Source organism: Sorex fumeus, unplaced genomic scaffold (genome assembly GCF_029834395.1).
Source record: "Sorex fumeus unplaced genomic scaffold, SorFum_2.1 ptg000128l, whole genome shotgun sequence".
NCBI lineage: Eukaryota > Metazoa > Chordata > Mammalia > Eulipotyphla > Soricidae > Sorex > Sorex fumeus.
The window spans coordinates 14037193-14056468 of record NW_026606185.1 but is presented as its reverse complement, the minus strand read 5'-3'; the positions used below and the strand labels follow the sequence as shown (position 1 = coordinate 14056468).

At 40.1% G+C, this 19276-nt stretch overlaps 1 protein-coding gene across 2 annotated transcripts in view; it reads right to left on the bottom strand.

Moving 5' to 3' along the window:
• PIEZO2 (piezo type mechanosensitive ion channel component 2) overlaps nt 1–19276 on the bottom strand; it is a 448793-nt gene that overhangs the window by 355972 nt on the left and 73545 nt on the right. For both annotated transcript variants that reach the window (XM_056138121.1, XM_056138123.1), the window contains exon 2: nt 5098–5193. In XM_056138121.1, the coding sequence (XP_055994096.1) occupies nt 5098–5193 (96 nt within the window). The remainder of the gene's footprint in view (nt 1–5097; nt 5194–19276) is intronic.

Here is a 19276-nt window from a genome sequence, read left to right as displayed (position 1 = left end):
GTAGCACAAAGGACATTGGTAAGTGATCAGCAAGAAAAAGATTTATTTCCCCTCCTATTGTATTCTATCTTATAACATGACTCTCACAAGTAAAAGTATTCTGGCTTTTTCAATTGCTCTTGATCCTCTGATCCCAATTAAATCTAAAATAGCAAAATCCCATGGCCTGTTTACCCTAAGCTCCTGTCTCCAGAGGGTTTGTGCATGCAATAAACTATACTATGATGATTGCTATTAGGGAGATTGAGGTAAGCATAAAACTATAACCGTGTTTGCAAATGTCTCTAGAATGGTAGGCTCTGGAAATAAATTCATTCATTTCTTTATTCCATATTCACTGAATGTTTATTCGACATCAGAAATTGTTCTGGATCCTGGCAACATGGCAAGTAAACAAAACAGTAAGACCTTCGGCATCTTGAAGTTTACATACTGAAAAGGAAAGTGAGGCAGTAAATTAATCTATTCAAATATTACTCTGGTTAAAATTTGGTGAGGGACCAAGCCTTAGGAGCAAACCCATCCTCATTTCTCCACTAGGAATAGATGCTGATTGTCAAATTCATTGTTCCTTGGTCCACTAAAGATTATGAAAAAGAGTATCGGAGAAGCTAAGAGAATTGGATGTTGGTAAAAGGACTTCAAGTCCCGGGAATGGGGCCATGAGACCACCAAGTGAGCTCAGGGAATGTGCCTCAGAGAAATGTGCCCCTGGTCTGAGAGGTTAAAGGGCACCAAGAGGGAGACTGAGGAGTTTTCTGGGATGGATGTGAGTCATGCAGGGGAAGTACCACACATTGAATGTCCCTGTCTCATGCTGTGTGTGTCTGTATATGTGTGTGAGAGAGAAGGAGACAGGCACAGAGAAGAGAGAAATAGAGACAGAATGAGAGAAAGAGAAACAGAGACAGAGAGACAGAGAGCAAAGAAAGAGAGATTCAGTCCTCTGGTCAACATAATCACACTGTTCCAGAGAGATAACATGAGAGGGACAGTTGGCCGGCTCTGGGCCAAAGTAATCAGAATTTTACAACTGTTGTATATAGTGTGCGGAGGGGGCCCTCCTGCTTGGTACTTACTGGAAGATTCATTCCACACAGGATAGAAATCTCCGAGAGGGGAAGGGACAGGGGTCTAAGAAGAGCAGGGAGGAGTCCCCAGGCCTCCATCTCCCTCTCCAGGTTTCTACAGGTAGCCGTTAGATGTGTGCACAGGGGAGAAGCATCCATTTTCAGTAACATTTTCATGCTAAATGTTTTATACTAGCCTGGTAGTGTGGAACCCTCATCTGAGACTGATCAGGGCACTGAAAGGATCTGAAGATGTTTTGTCATCTAAGAGTTGGTAAAGAGCCCTGTGCTCTGCTTGAGTCTCATCCCCAGGCAGGGAGGAGGCTCCGTTGCACAGGGCAGGTCTGCAGGAATAAACACAGGGCTGCATGGCCATGTCCTTCAATCAACTCTGGCTATAGGTTTGTTACCCACATCACTTCTTCATATGGGTCCAGCTATTGAGATGAACTTTATGCTCTAAGATTTTATGTGACTTGGAAGAAATAATAGTTTTTGTCTATTTATATTGGGGGACACATCTAGCAGTGCCCAGGGACCATATGGACCATATTTGTTATTGCTAAAATATCCCCATTCTTCACCACTCACTTGGTGGTCTCATGGCCCCATTCCCGGGGCTTGAAGTCCTTTTACCAACATCCAATTCTCTTAGCTTCTCCGATGCTCTTTTTCATAATCTTTAATGGACCAAGGAACTATGAATTTGACAATCAGCATCTATTCCCAGTGGAGAAATGAGGATGGGTTTGCTCCTAAGGCTTGGTCCCTCCTGCTCCCAAAAGGCAGGATAGCTATTATGTAGATGAGATCAAATCTGGATCAACCGCATGTTAGACAAGAACCTTACCTTCTGTGCTAATCTCTAAACCCCCATTAGACTAATGTTTTTTAATTTTTTTGGGGGGGGGTTGGAGTAGTTATACCTGGCAGTGCTCAGTAGTAGCCCCTGATTGTGCTCAGGGTAACATATATATTAACAAGGATTTGAACCAAGGTCACTGCTACCACAGCAGCATGCAAGGAAAGGCAAGTTCCTTACCTCCTGTATTATCTCTGCAGCACACACCCTTTTTTTTTTTTTGGTGTGTTTTTGGTTTTGGCCACACCCAATTGTACTCGGGGGTTTACTCCTAGCTCTGCACTCAGGAATCACTACTGGGGGTACATGGAAGACCATACAGAATGCCAGTGATAGGACCTGGGTAGTCTGCATGCAAGGCAAGCAACCGACCCACTGTACTATCTCTCCACCCTGTTCCCACCCTTTGAAAATGGCACCAAAGGCCTTTATTTGTGGAAAGGACTGTGGCAGTGAGAAAGGAACTCAACAGCTGCAGCTCCTGGGGCTGGGAGGACTCCAAAGCCCAGGTAGCTGCTCCCAAAAGGCAGGATAGCTATTATGTAGATTAGCTATTATGTAGTTAGGAAAACAAAAAGAACCTTTGCAGTTGTAATTGTTAGGATGAATGATCATGATGAGAATCACAAACTTTACAACTGATGGAGCAAATGTAAAGAAGAGTCATTATTTGCTGCTCTGGGAAGCCAATTCTTACTCTTTTCCTGAAAGTTCATTGTGACAAGGGAAAAACCTTCACAAGTTTATTGTGTCCATTAATGGCTTTGCCCAACCTACCTCCAAAGGCTGATCAAACACAACTCCTCTTGTCATTCCTGCCTATATGGTCTTTGAACTCACCGGAGCACTTAGGACAGCTTGTTTTCTTGTATTAGTGTTGTTTGGGGGGTCAATTTCCTAAGTTTATTCAAACTGGTTTCATCTTTATACTTCTGAGAGGACTTTGAAGATAAATTTGCAACTAAACCTACTCCTCAATTAAAATATCCAAAAACATAACCACCATTCATTTCCAGGTCTTCTGATTCTTGCAGAGCAATGGGAAAGGGATTCAAAGCTGGCAAAAACATGACAGAGAAATTACAACTGGTAATTTGGTACAAATACCTCCCACTCAGTCATGAACGAAGTCATATGAAAGAAATTCCAGTTGTTGGATGAACAAGTCATGCCTGGAATCAGAGATCCTTCCCCGTTCTCTCATTAAGAGTCTGAGAAATCCAAGATACCACCCTATGCCTTCTCTAGTTGCACCACTTTCTCTCTCTACACAATCCAGTATGAAAATGCACAAACTGATGTTGTCACACCATTCTTCCTCATTTTATTGACACTTCATTGAGTACATGAGTCTTAGAAAACTTTTTTGGTGGTGGGTGGGGGTAACCCTCAAGGGTTGCTCCTGGTGGTGCTTGGAGGACCATGCATTCTGCCTCTTGTAAGCAAATCACTCAGCCAGCTCATGAAGCAATGTCTCCAACCTGAGGTCAACCTCAGGTCATAGGGTTTTTTGTTTGTTTGCCTTGGGGTTTTGTTTGTTTGTTTGTTTGTTTGTTTTTTGCTCTTTGGGTCACACTCGGCATTGCATAGGGATTATTCCTGGCTCACGCACTCAGGAATTACTCCTGGAGGTGCTTGGGGGACCATATGGGATGCTGGGAATAGAATCCAAGTTGGCCGCGTGCAAGGCAAACAGCTGACCTGCTGTGCTATCACTCCAGCCCCTGCCTTGAATTTTTTTTAAAAAATTATTTAATTTTATTAAATTACTACTACATACACAGTTGCAAAGCTGTTCAAGGTTGGGTTTCAGTCATAAAATGTTCTAACACCCATCCACCCATCCCTCTACCAGTGCATATTTTGACACCAATGTTCCCAGTTTCCCTCCCACCACCACACAACACTCCAGCCTGCCTCTATGAAAGGTACTCTCCTTTCCCTTTCTCCTTTGGGGCATTTTGGTTTGCAATACAGATACTGAAAGGCTATCATGTTTGTTCCTTTACCTACTTTCAGCACACAGTTTTTATCCAGAGTGATAATTTCCAGCTATCATTATAGTAGTCCCTTCTCTAGCCCAATTGTCATCTTAAAGAACAAAATTCCCCATATATATGCAAACACACTGCTCTAAGCCTAACAGAGGACTTATATTGTGAGTTGAATTGTTAAAGTAACAAAACATGTACATAATCACTATATTATTATAGCGATGTTATTATGTCCTTGCCGGGGGGGGGGGGGGCCCTTGGAGGGGGACGGGTTGAGTTTCCTCCCTGCCTCAAGCAGAACTCTGGCAGCTGAAGATCTCCAGAACCAGCCACCACCATGCTGAGACCATTTTCCATACGCATGAAGGTACTGGCAGAGGAACAAAGGCATTCGGGTCCCAAGGCTGAGATCTCCAAGCCTGCTCTGATCAGGGCTGAGCATCCTCCACCCAGATCCTCCATCTTCCAGTAGGCAGGAGTCACACCCACCAACTGACCCCCTGGCGCCGTGTAATCCCTTCAACAGCCAAGACCCAGATACTACAAAACCCAGTTCCTGGAAGCGTCTCCTGTCCCCGCGCCTGGCTGTCCTCAACATCTTATTATCTCATTCTTACTTTTGGACAACCTGGCAGGCTACCGAATGTAACCTGCCAACATAGCAGAGTCTGGCAAACTCCCCGGGGTGTACCCAATATGCCAAATACCAGTAACAGTAATGGGTCTCATTCTCCTAGCCCTGAAAGAGCCTTGAATATGGCACTTTAAAATCTCAGGGCTAGAATGAAGGAGATGTTACTGATGCCTTCTCGAGGCAATCGACGAACAACAGGATGATCGTGATCGTGAATCACTATATTTTCAATAGGTTCTTGGAAACTGTGACTTCAAAGGGAAAAGTTTATACTGAAACTTGGGTCAGGCCCATTTGTTCAGCTCCTTCAAGGATTATTTTTTCCTCATCAATAGTTTGCTAACAAACTACAAATTGAATAATACTATTCATAAATCTGCTCTTTCCCCCAAATTCCACAGCAATTGCTTTCAAATGTTTGAACGTTCAACACCTACTCATTACATGGAGAATGCATTTCCCTTATTTCAAAGACAAAGCCAGGGAGCCTAGCAAAATGTATTCAGACTATAGTACAAAACAGTGAATTCTTCTTACCTTGCATTGTAGTTTTTGTTGGTTCTGAGAACAGAGGAATGAGCAAGAGGTAGATGAGGTAGACAAAGGAGAGTCCATTGTATCGGAATGCACATGCTGCATGGGGGAAGGGAGAAGAGAGAGAACCTGTTAACCAGGATGAACAAACAGGATCAGGGCCAGAGCACTGTGTGGGAAAGGGAATCAGGCATGACTGGATCAAATGTCACTGCCTAATAGATATGTCAAATAAAATTTGAGCATGGATGAAAAGTGCAGACAAAATAGATCATTCCTACTCCTATAACCTAAAAGAAAGCAATACTGATTCACAAAAATAAAGGCATATTACAATCTATTTATAATTATGCTGAGCAGATTAGATAAATACAGAGGACAACAAATTGGTGAGAGTTTGAGATAAAGCGTACTGTCACTGGAAGCAATAAGATTTAAGAGAAAGAAATATTTTAAAAATATTCATTAAATCTTTCTGAAATGGATTTATACAAATTCTCACTTTAGGGCTGGGGTATAGTTCAGTGGAAGAGCACTTTCTTTGCATGTATGAAGCCCTAGGTTCACTCTCAGAATGACCAGTACAATCCCATCTACCACATACATACATATAAACTATATTTTATTCCACATTTTACTTTATTTTTAGTTATTCTTCATATTAATTTAGGTCACATGTTTATAACTCTGTTAACATTTGTGGTTTTGATATATAGTTACCTCATCTCACTACCATCAAAATGTCCAAGACACTCCACCTGTTTTTTTTCTTTTTGGGTCACACCTGTCGATGCACAGGGATTACTCCTGGGTCTGCACTCAGGAATTACTCCTGGCAGTGCTTGGGGAACCATATGGGATGCTGGGGATCAGACCCGGATCGGCCACGTGCAAGGCTCTACCCACTGTGCTATTGCTCCAGCCACCCCACTGATGTTATTATGTCACTTTTAGTCCACCACATCACTCCCTCCACCATGGCCCCCAATATATTTAATATTGAAGAGACCAAGCAACACTTCATCCTAAAGTCCAGCCTGGTTGGATGAAAATTGCCAATAGTGGCTCTTGAATTCCTTGAGCAAGGCTTGAAAAGAGGAAAGAAAAAGAGGAGAGGAGAGGTGGGGAGAGAAAGGCAGACATGGAAAGGGACAAGGGTAAGGCAAGGGTGAGAAGAGGCAAGGAGGGAAGAGGTGAGAGACAAGAGGGAAGAGAAGGGAGGGGAGTAGACAGAAGTGGAGGGAGAGGGGAGGGAAGCGTGATTCCCTGACCCTCTGCACTGCATCTTATTCCCCAAGCACTACCTAGTGGGATCCCTGAGCAGAGAGCCAGAAGTAAGCCCCGAGCACTTCCGAGTTTAGTCTAACCCATTAACCATCCCAAGCCCCCAACCCCTCCCCAGAAAGACAAGAAGTAAATATGAGATTACTAACCCCACCCCCTCCCAAAGCTAGATCAGGAGTAGGTAACATGAGTTTATTGGATGCAAAAATCAGTCTATGAGCTGTCAAAGAATGAAAAAATATCGGATTGATAGAAAAATATAAGGCAGGGGAACATGAATTTGCTGTTAAATTCAAATTAGTCACTGAAAATTTTGATTGGAAGAAAACATTTCAGAAGAATTAATCTGGTGACTGATAAAAATTGGATTGGAGGGAATGAAGTTTAGCCATGGTGAATGGGATATGACTGAAGATTCTCGGGTGGTATGGTGGACAAGATAGCTTAAAACTATAGCAGTAGATAGAATAAAAATAGATTTTGTAACATAGAGATACAAAGATAAATTTCTTAAAGGTGGTACCAAGACCTGTAACCGAGGGAATGATAAATACTGCTTTCATGAAGCGGGGAAAAGGGGGTATTTAAGAAGGAATTACAGGTTTGCCATTGGATGCAATCACAGAATGAAATTGTGGGACTTGGATCTGATTGTAAATGTGACTGCATCACTATTCGTGATTCTAGTGGGAAATGAATATGAAAAGAGGTGTCAGGAAACAAATAAAAACACTACAAGGCTTAGAGTGGAGTGAGAAGAGCAAAGAATGGTGCTGCACCTGCCTCAACAACTGCCCAGTGTAGGCTAAGAGGGCAGGGGAAGTTGGTGGGTTGGAAAGGAAAACCACAGCAGGAAACTGAAGACATGCAGAAACAAAACCAAGGAACAAATCCAATTTTAACCAGAGAAAAAGTTTTCATAAAGGAAATTCACTTTGACAGACATACAGATTTGTCAGCTGATCATCAGTGGGGATGTTGTTGAACGCTTCTGAAGAAAAGATCCAGCCTGGAGACAGGATGGTCATGAGCCACCCTCCTGATCATGAGAGAGCAAGGAGGGGCATTCAGCCATCAGAAGCCTTCAAAAAGACCGACATGCTCCAGACATAGGGTCTGGGATGACAGAGAACGAGGGAGCACACTGGACTAAGACCTGTTCAAGGGCTGCCTGTTCTGAGATGGAATTTGAACAAGGGACTGAGCTTCCATAGCTGGCTCCATAAAACAGTAATGCAAATGCCAAGTGCACAAATCCAGGGATGGCATGGAAGGAAGCATGGACAAAAATCTATTTTCAACCCAAAGGGGTTATGCATATATTTATAGTTTTAATCTCACCATGTGCATTCCCGACTTTCTGGAACAAACCAGTGCAGGAGAAAAAAAAAGTCCACGCTCCTGGCAGGACTGGTAGGAAAATAAATAAATGAAGCATTTTGCAAGGATATATGTTTGAATATTCTTTTTAACTTTTTCTCTTCTGTTGTTTATTATTTCTCATCCTTGCAATACAACCCAAAGTCTTGTGGTTGGTCGTTCATTCAACACAGGTTGACTGAGCCTAGGCTGTGTGCAGCTGCTGTCCCAGAAGCTGGGGTCCGCCAGCAAGCCCATCTCCAGCGCTCTCCTCTCCTGTTCCTGGGAGCTGACAATCTGCAAGGAAGATGTATGCTGAATAATGAACCCAACCAATGTGAAAGTGTACACTAGAAAGTAGATGTTCCCTAAATAAAAAATTGGCAAGAAAAGGGAGGCAGGGGCGGCAGGGGAAGTTCTGGCCAGTTGTAGTATCTACCCAGTGCACTGATGGTTAGGCTTCAATCAAAAGTGAGGTTTGAGTCAATGGTGAAATAGTCGCAAGGGCTGCATGCCAAGCAGGCCAAGTGTGCCAGGTGGTGCAAGTGGCTCAGGCCCAGGTCAGGACAGAGAAGCAGGCCTGGACTGTCTGTCCTGCCCAGGACAGTCTCTTGGGGAGCTCAGGGTAGTAGTAGACTCCTGGATGAGGGAGGATCACATGGGCCCTTCAGGGGAGCAGGAGAAAGAGGCATCAATTAAATGATAATGTTCCCCCTGATTCTTGGTCCCCAGTGAACTTCCTGTTGAGGCTTGAAGTCTTTCCCGGAAATAGGCACCCCACATCCTATGTTGCTGCCCAACCAAGGACTAGGATCCTCCCTCTGTTCCTCTGCTTCCTCCCTTTTTATGGGTCAGTCATCTGCCCAATATTGTTCCCCTTGGATGAGTGTATATCTCCCTCCTGCCTTCAAGGCTCTTGAGTTCATTCTTTGTGGATTGTCAGCGACCACAGGTGTCTGAGCACCTCTCTCACTGTCACTCAGCACATGTGTGCATTTGCTTATCTTTTTTGTTGTTGTTGTCGTCATTGTTTGGGTTTTAGGCCACAACCAGTGGTGCTCAGAGCTTACTTCTAGCTCTGTGCTCAGGATCACTCCTGGTAGTGCTCAAGGGACCGTATGGGGTGCCAGGGATCCAAGCTGGCCTCCACTGGGCTGTGTGTAAGAACAGCAGTACTACCTCTCTCCCTCTCTCGATTTGTCTGTTTCGTCTCTCAACTAACAGTTGTAATGTCTCCCTGGCCCCAGGGAGTTGGTTTTTGCTTTTAATATGTATTGTGCAACAAAATTACACACTTCTGTAGATTTCTGAGTAACAGGATAAACAACATTTTTTTTGCGATTGTGTCATTTTGAAGAGCATTTTCAGGGCACTTCTCTGTTGCTTACTGAAAGGAATTATCCCTGAGGTAATGTGTACCTTCACTGTGTGCAAAGCCCAGAACTAGGCACTCCATGTATATAATATCACTGTCACTGTCACTGTCACTGTCCTCCCATTGTTCATCAATTTGCTCAGGAGGGCCCAGTAACGTCTCCATTGTGTCAATTGTTACTGTGTTTGGCATATCGAATACATCACAGGTAGCTTGCCAGGCTTTGCCGTGCGGGCGAGATACTCTCAGTAGCTTGCCAAGCTCTCTGAGAGGGGTGGAGGAATCGAACTTGGGTCGGCCATGTTGGCTGCTTGCAAGGCAAATGCCCTACCCGCTGTGCTATCGCTCCAGCCCATACATAATAACAATGCATTCAAACACGTGTGTTCCATCTCTGCATGTATATGTATAATATGTTCATTCTATTACTATCCTCCTTTTATAGATATGAACATTACTCTCTTCTGTCCAAGAAAAGGCAGCAGGTTCATATTATCATAATATCTTTATAATGCAAAAGTTATAACATAGGGCCTAGGTGGAGTATAGCAGATAGTTACTTGCCTTGCTCTTGGCCAATCTGAGTTCAATCCCCAGCAGCCCATATAGTCCTCCCAGGCACCACCAGGAGTGATCTCTGAGTATACAACAGGAGTAAGTCCTGAGCACTGCTGAGTGTGGCCAAAAAAAAAAAAAACCTTAAAAAAATTTTTTTAACATAACCCCTCTATACATACCACCCTCAACTGCACTCTGACCAAAAAAAAAAAATTTACTCCACTCAAAGATGGAGAGGTAAAACACTGATGATTAGCCCATAAAGTGGTATGCTACTAAAATTCTGCCCAATTAGGGTGATCATAATTTGATTATTTCTAACTCACAAAGCAGATTTCACTGGACTTTTTGGAGAAAAACTTAGAATGCAGAACATATGGGACTTATTGAAACTTCCAGAGTCAGAAAGCAGACACTCTGAGTTGTTGACAGTTTGTGAATGACACTGGGTAGAGAGGAAGGAAGTCCTGGGATACATAGAAACGGTAGAAATAGTGACCTAACTAAATCCAGTCACAATGTGGGATGGACTCCTAAGAAGCAATAAGAAAACTTTTTACTACTGAAAAGTTTTCTGCAGGTATTGCTTTTGTTCATAAGAATTGCTAGTGGGGCTAGAGCAATAGCACAGCGGGTAGGGCATTTGCCTTGCATGCGGCCGACCCGGGTTCGATTCCCAGCATCCCATATGGTCCCCTGAGCACCACCAGGAGTGATTCCTGAGTGAAAAACCAGGAGTAATCCCTGAGCATCGCCTGGTGTGACCCAAAAAGAAAAAAAAACATAAGAATTGCTAGCTAGTCTTTGAAGTATATTGTCTCTTGAATTAATTGTAGTTCCAGAAACATGACTGATTAGTTGCTAAAATATAAAGTTTATAAAATATAAAATATATAACTTTTGCATTATATTTTATGATAAAATGAGCACATTATAAAGATATTATGATAAAATGAGTACAAACACTACAACATGAAAAAAAAAAGAAAAGGCAGCAGGTAAGAAGCACTGATATGGAACCAGGCTGAAGCATGAACCTGGCCTCACCTCTTGGAGTAGATACTGCTATCAAACATCAAGGCTTCAGCATCATTTCACCTCCTTACCTTCTTGCCTCTCTACAAGTATTAGTCAAGGGCTGCATGAGGCAGAACCACAAGTATTCTCTATGTATTTTACATTTGTTTGGCTTTGGGACCACACCTGGCAAAGCTCAGGGGCTTCTTCAGGCTTTGCTCTCAGGATCACTCCTAGTGGTTCTTAGGTGACCGTATAGGGTGCCAGGGTCTGAACTCAGGTTGACCACATGCAAAGCAGGTGCCTCACCTACTCTACTATCTCTCCGGCCTCTATGTATTTTACTTTTTTAATGTTTTGTTAACATACACTTTGTCTGGTTTCATATCATGCAGTTTGTAAAGTTGAGGAAAACTCCCAGTGATTAATGGTAGTAGGAGAAAGTTACTGTTTTCCTTTCTATACCATAACTTTGTGACTATTATTTGTAGCAAAGGTAAGAGAGTCTATGATAATGCAAATGGTCCTCAGTAATTGTCACCTCCTGGTTCTTACACAGTCTAATCCCCTCCAGCAGAGTATGGGCTGGACCTCATGACTCACTTTCAATGAAGATGAGACAGCAAAACTCTACGGGTCTGCCTTGGAGGCTTCATCTCAGGTCCTGATTCTCCCCTCACTCACTGAAGGAAACCAGACACCAGGCTGTAGCTGTCCTTTGGAGAAACTGAGGTCTCTAAGCACTTTTCAGTCCTTGTCCACCAACGGGCACAGAAGTGGGCTTGGAAGCACAGTCTCTCTGACCTCTATGTTCTCACCAACAATGTCTATGCTCAAAGAGTGGACATTCTGTGGAGTGTCAAAGGTGTCCAGAAGTATAGCACCACACTCGGGTACTGACTTCTAGAAACTTTATGGATGGTGTATGCTACTTTTGCACTGTTAAACACCTTTCATCAGGAAAAGAAAAAAGAAGATTGATACCTATACTGCACTGTACTGCACTGTCCTCCCATTGTTCATGGATTTGCTCAAGTGGCACCAGTAAGGTCTCCATTGTAAGAATTGTTGTTACTGTTTTTGCACATAGAATATACTACGGGTAGCTTGCCAGGCTTTGCTGTGTGGGCGGAATACTCTCTGTAGCTTGCCAGGCTCTCCAAGAGGAATGGAGGAATTGAACCCAGGTCAGTTGTGTGAAAGGCAAACGCCGTACCTGCTATGCTATCGCTGATATCTACACAGGAAAAGAAAAAAAAGACTACCTCTAACAATTCAGCTTCATTTTTGTCTGAAATGGTCCTATATGACTGTTGAGAGCAGTCACAAATTTTCTTTTGTTGTGCTGTTTTACATGTGTGAAACTGCTTCGAAAGCGGGACAGAAAGTATGACCCCAAATCTGACCTCCACTCAAGGAAGATCCAGGAACCCAGAATTTGGCTCTATTACTCAGGAATTTTCCTGTTGTCAGTATATATTTTTAGATGTAGATCAATGTCCACAAAGAGGGGGCTAAAAAAAAAACAGTTTAGCCAAGAATGCACTGTGATTTCCACTGTCTCTATCTGGTTTAAGAGTCTAAAATTATACAGAACTTCCTCCAAAAGAACAGTAGCAGTTGATAGTAATGGTAAAACCTGTAGAGCAATGTATTCCATACCATGAGTTAACAAGTTACCAAAGGAAGTGCTATGCAAACATTAATGCTTTGCTAGAATCCTAAACCATAGGAATCTCCTCCTTCAGAAATTTTATTTTCTTGAGATGAAAGTGGCATATAGTTTTGAAGTAACTCACCAAGTAGGGAAAAAATAATAGATATGACTTTGGCAGTTTCTGGTTTATCAGTGGGGAAAAGGGGGGGTCTCTTACAAATGGTAAAATTGACGAAATGGCCACATAAGATTTATCAAATGCATTATAATATATTCATAATATTTTCCACTTATTATAGTATTAATCTGGAGAAGTTTGTGCACACTATAATTGACCTTTCTCTAAGAGTTGAAAGTAATAATTGTAGATTATGTTATTAAAGGTAAGGGCTTTCAGAACTCAATTTTTAGCAAGATACATACTCCCATTTCCTTCATACCCTTGAGCAAAGTCTAACAACATCTCACCATGAATGGCCTACAAGACAGTCTCTTAAATGTTTAGAATCTCATTTCAACTCTTTGTTCTAAATGCTCTATTGCCTCTAGGAGCTAAGTTGAACAGTTTTCAAAGCAGTGGAAACAAATTATTCAGCATAAGTAACCACCTGACAAGAGTTTGGACAATTCAATGATTCTAGAAGTTACTCTACTTGATACTTTTAATGTTTCTCCTTTTGTATTCTCAAGCAGGAGCTTACGTTTTAAAGATATCCTCTCAAATATTCTAGCTGTTTAATTTTTTTAAAAAATACAATAGAAACAGCTGCAAAGTTTTTACAATGGTGCAGGAAAAAGTTAAACAATTATAGACTTTTCCTAAGGAAGTAAAACTATCAAAGAAATTAGAGACAGGAAAAAGAGTGTTATGTCATCTAAAGTCACTGTCTCTTTGTGCAGAGTTCTTTCTCCAACATATGTGAAAATATATTCTTACATTCAGTGAAAATGATAGATATATTCGAGAAGCTTAAAAACCCTCAAGAGTCAAGATAAGAGTTCTCTCTTCCCTCTTTATCTCTGACCTCCATGGCCTCTGGTTGTCAGTGCTTGTCTGAGAAAACTATGATAATTATTTCTTCAAGAACAAAGATACTTGGAAGTCTCTCCCGCTACTTCTTGCTCAAATGGCGAGAAATATGCTTGCACACTTATTGCTGCTAAGCAGAACTGGACAGGCATCTTCATGCATACCATACAAATGCTGTGACACAAAGTCAGTAGTAAGGAATATTTTTCAAATCATTTCCAAACATATTATGTTATCCTATTTAGAAACATGCCCTTTATTTTATCTTTATATCTTTAATCCAGAAACATAAAAAAAAGCTGCCTTTGTTTCAAGAAAGTTGTCAGAATAACATTGAATCATGTGTTTCTTTCTATTCCATACTCCAAATAATAATTATTCAAAGTAATTGGAGGCATTAGCTAAACCTATGGTTACCATTTTGCAAATTATGTAAATTAAATAACATACTATCCACTTCAAATTTATACAATGTTATATATTGATTATATTACAATAAGGCTGAGGGTAGGAAATAATAAAATTTTTCTACTGTACACTAATTCCTAAACAAATTTGCTAAGAAAAAGCGAGCAAATATTCAAGTAAAACAAGACCTATATGGAAAGTGATTTAAACGACTTTGAATTTTATTGTTTTAGCAAAAAAAAAACGTAATTGCTGTTCTATTTACTAAAATTTTTAAGGCAACTAAAAGAAAAATCAGATTGCAATTCAAATGCAATCTAAAGAAAGCATATCATTGTAAATGATAAAATCTTTTGGTCTGGGTTTCCTACTTTTTCCAAATGGTCTGAGATGTTCTCTCTGAAAAACATGAATTGAACTCAATTAAAACCAGAAACTTAGTTCAATTCTTTGGGCTATGTTCATTTAACACCTTACTGCCTTTTAAATTATTATAAAGAGGTAGCATTTTATTTTGTTTTAATTATATAGTGTGATTCAAAAGTTAAAAGTTTACCAGAATTTTCTAAATTAATATAAACTGCTATTCTTGCATAAAATAAATAAACTGTATTTATTTTATTTTTATAGAGTCTATTCCTTCTGATGGGCTGGAGTGATAGCACAGCTCTAGGGTATTTGCCTTGCACGCAGCCAGACCGTCCGAGCTGGGTTCAATTCCTCCGCCCCTCTCGGAGAGCCTGGCAAGCTACCGAGAGTATTCAATATGCCAAACACAGTAACAAGAAGTCTCACAATGGAGACGTTACTGAGCCCGCTCAAGCAAATCGATGAACAATGGGAGGACAGCCACAGTCACATTCATTGTGATGCTCAAGTCTGATGTTGCTTGGGGTATCGGTGCCAAGGCCACACCTATTGTGCTGAATGAAGGGAAATAGGGATTGATTTCAAGGCCTTATGTGCTTAGCCACTTGAGCTACCTCCCTGGTCCTAAAATGAATCGATAAAGTTTTCCTTCTTTAATCATATTTAATATTATAGTCCCATGTTACAGGTTTGCTCATAGAAAGATGTCATAAAGCACAAATATTTCTGCTCAGTCTTAACCACACTCACACTGTGTAACAGCATTTGTCCAATTAAAAAAGTTAACCCCATTTACATTGATATCAGTGTCTCTAAGCAGTTAGATTGAAACATTGAACTTGATAGGTTCTTATGTCAAAACTAGTTAAATATTAGCAATCTCAATCAAACCTTAAAATAATTTAACTTGAGGAAGGTTGGGACTGGCTTACTGGTTCGTGTTATAAGTGGAAAACAAAGATCTTTTTTTTTATTTTCAGAAGATAAATGAGCTATTTTATTCCAATACCAATACCATCATCCCTAAGTGAGACCTATAGAAACAGAGAGGACAGTATATAGATTTCTTTAGGGCTTAAATACATATAGGCCTTTATGTTGTCACAATGTTTTTTTTTTTAATGAAAGCATTAATTTACCTCCTGCCACAATTACCTTCTTTCAAGAACTTAGTGAAATAAGAATATTTGGGTAGACTTTCACTGGAGACTTAAGAATATTCTATATTATTCTTGGCAGCAAGATCCCTGACTGATATTTGCATTAGCATGAAAAGAAATCAATTCAGCAAACTATAATGAAGTCATTTTTCTTCCATATCCAATACCTGCTGCTGCCCAATTCTGTATTTTATTTAACAACTACTACAGCTGAAAATTGATTCTAAATGCCTATGCTTATCTTGGTAAATTATTTTGACATCCTGCCTGCATCTTCTTCAGAATCTCCTCATCTCTGACATATGGTGCTATCACCTTTGCCTTCATCATTTCTGTTGTTAGAAAAGTAGTCATACCTTTGGTGGCAGAGAAACAATCTTTAATGTGACTTGAGTCTATGCTTATGAGGAGCTGCTTCTAACCACAGTGTGAAATTTTCACTCCCAGAATAACATACAAAATAGTCATGAATTGAACCAATGTCTCAGGATTAGCTTCTTCCACCAGATCTCTTTGCTCAGACCTTTGACTTGCAATTAATCTTTTCCTCATCACTTTCAATGCTAATTATATACTGAATTTGATTTACTGAGTATGGTCTAAAGTTAAAAAGAATCCTTGCAGTGATGAAATTGAAAGAGATATTTAAGCTTTTATCCATCCCATTCCAAAAACTGCTCAGTATTTTGCTACTGTTCTTTTTCAATATCATGTTGTATCATCATCTTCCTTCTTATAAAACTAAGATAGCTAAAAAATGCAGATGGATTGTTCTATTTGAAGAATAAGAGAAACAACTCCTGTCACATGCTGAAGCTTACTAGAGGTATTTTTGTCAGTCCATGGATAGACAGAAAGAACATTTCACTTTTTCATGGGTAGGTAAAAAAAACTTGAGTCTTTTAAATTACTAGACATGGATGATTGTTAAGTTTTCTTTGCCCTGTTCTGTTGTTCTGTTTTTACTATATGATCCATCATGTATGATAACTTTCCCTTAAGTCCCTAAAAGTGAAATTAGTTTGGTAACTGAGTCCAGCTTCCAAAAAGAGATGTAACTCAGAAACCATTATGAAGCTAAACTGGGTGGTTTGTAACAAAAGTTTGCTGATACAGCTACCACCCTAATTGTCTTAATTATCTCACTTGACACACTTCTAAGTTTTAAATTAAATTGAAATAGTATGTATGCAGGAGTGATAGCACAGCGGTAGGGTGTTTGCCTTGTGCGCAGCCAGTCCAGCCGAGCTGGGTTCGACTCCTCTGCCCTTCTAGGAGAGCCCGGCAAGCTACCAAGAGTATCTCACCCACGCAGCAAATGCTGCCAAGCTCCCCGTGGCGTATTCAATATGCCAAACACAGTAACAACAAGTCTCAAAATGGAGACGTTACTGGGCCCGCTCAAGCAAATCGGTGAACAATGGGAAGACAGTATCTATGCAAAAAATAAACAAACAAAAAATAATAGGAGACATAGCAGTTTCAAAATGCAGTCCCTCCTAGCCTCTCCCCTCCAACAATAGAAAAACCTCCACCAATGTCATGATGTCATAAACATACTTTTATTCTAGCTAAAAGCTCTTGTTAACCATTCCCTCATTATACACAGCTATAAGCCCTCGATTTCTTTGGAACTAAAACTGCTTCTTATCCATCACCCTACTTGCAGTTTCAATTTTCACTGCTAAACATAGTAAGCATTCAGTAAACATTTACTTAAAAAGTAAATAGATTCTTGTCTCTTTCTTAGCCGATGCACAAAACCCTATGCTTTACCATGATCCAAAATTACTACAATCTAGATCAAATGCTAGGAGTAATTCCTGAGTGCAGAACCAGGAGTAACCCATGTGCATCCTGGAGAATGCAAAACCTGAATCAAAAAAGTCTTCACTAAATTAAAAAAAAGTGTCTGCCAGGCAAGACAGAAGCAATCTAATAAGGACTTCCCCACCACTGAACACCATGGAACATTGTGAAATATGATTGCTGCATATGTCAGTGAAACAGAAACATTAACAGAATACAATAAGAGAAAAAAATGAGTTGGAAAAATGTATAGAGCCTGACATGTATAGAGGTATGTATTAATGATTTCCCCCTTTTACAGGAAACTAGGGATCAGAAAAGATATGTAACTTGTCCAAGGTCAAGATGAAGTTGGATTTAATCCCACACACACACTGGCTCCAAAATCTATAGTCTTAACCACTCTACTTTGCTCCCTTTTCTCCACAAAGGAAATATCTACAAGAATACATTAGGCTATTAACAGTGTTCTCCTCTGGGAAGAGGAATTGAAAGAGTAGGATTAGTGGTGTTTTTAAATCTTTGAGTTCTTATAAAGTGTCTGTGCAAAATTCACATTTAAAAATAAATAAAATCTTAGAAAAGTAATTTCTCTCATCTCTGAATACCCATAGCACTTAGGTTTCATTATTCCTGGGGCTTCACTACAATACTTCCCCATGGAAAAAAATGTTACTTTCTTGAAAAGATTGTAAGAAACTTAAGAATCGGCTTTGCCATTATTATGCCTTATAATTGCATCATAAGTACATGATGACTGTAGACTGAACCACCAAGAAAATACTGAACTTCTATTGCCCTCAAAAACAGAAGGGTCAAGAAAAGATATATAGGGGCTGGAGCAATAGCACAGCAGGTAGGGCGTTCGCCTTGCATGCGGCCGACCGGGTTCGATTCCCCGTATCCCACATTGTCCTCTGAGCAACACTAGGAGTAATTCCTGAGAGCAGAACCAGGAGTAACCCCTATGTATCACTGGGTGCAACCCAAAAAGCAGGAAAAAAAACCAGCAAAATAAAGAAAGAAAAGATATCTATTATTTGATTATTGGTACAAATGTTTAATTTGGTTTACAAAAGAGATTATTCTGCAGTATTCAAGCTAGTTAACATAAGGATATGGCTACATCAATAATGTTTTTAAAAATAATAATATAAAGATACTAGGAAAATAAAATTTGGGTTAAAATATCCACTTAGGCATCCAGGAAGAGAAAGGAAACAGGACATCCTTTCACATCATTAACTTTTTTCTGTTACAAAGGAGTTAAGCTTTAAGGGTTTTTTTGTAAGAAAAAAGGTATTGAAGTTAACCACCAACCTTAACTGTATTTTCTTATAAATTAATAAAACGCAAATTCTACTTTATCATAAGATGCTCCTATGGCTTTAATCAGCTTCAGGAGGTAGAAAGAAATTTATTAGCCTTACATATTCCACAAAGGAAGTAGGAAAATGTGCTTTCTAGTGTCTCACTTTAGGAAACACAGAGCCTCCTAGTTTATGGCAAATAAAGGAGGAAATAAAAAATTATAATCCAAGTAAAACTGTGGTGAGCAAATTCACTAATATTCCAAAGTTTAACTTCCCTTCACACATATGAGAAAGAAAGAAATTGTGGGATATATACTATATAATTTTAATTAATTATAAGCTAATTAAGAAGCACTTGGATAACTCACAGAATAATTTGCAAGGACTTTATAAAATCTCTGAACCATCTGGGATCACTTCTCTGCTAGTAGGACTGAGATCCCAGCTGAGATGTTACAGTCCCTGGCATGATTTATGACCTAGATTTTCCTGTCTTTCATGGGAGAGGGGGAGGGGACTGAACAAGATGATTGCAGGGGATCACTTTACTTCTCTTTTGTGCAGTTAACGATTTTATTTTAAAAAGATGAGAGAGGAAAATATAGTGATTTTCAAATAGAGAAACTGAGCACCCAAGCAGGGCTGTTGGTGACTGCAGCATGAAGTGTTGACAGTGAATCACTGGAGATAATCAGCCCTTCATGGACACCAGGAGTACTTTTCTCCTTTTCCCTCTTCCTATTAAAGATTGAAGAAGAGTCTTTCAAAACTGGATTTGAATTATTTAGGGAAGATAACATAATGGCAAACAATCAAGTATTATCTACTCTTCATCAGTAAGAA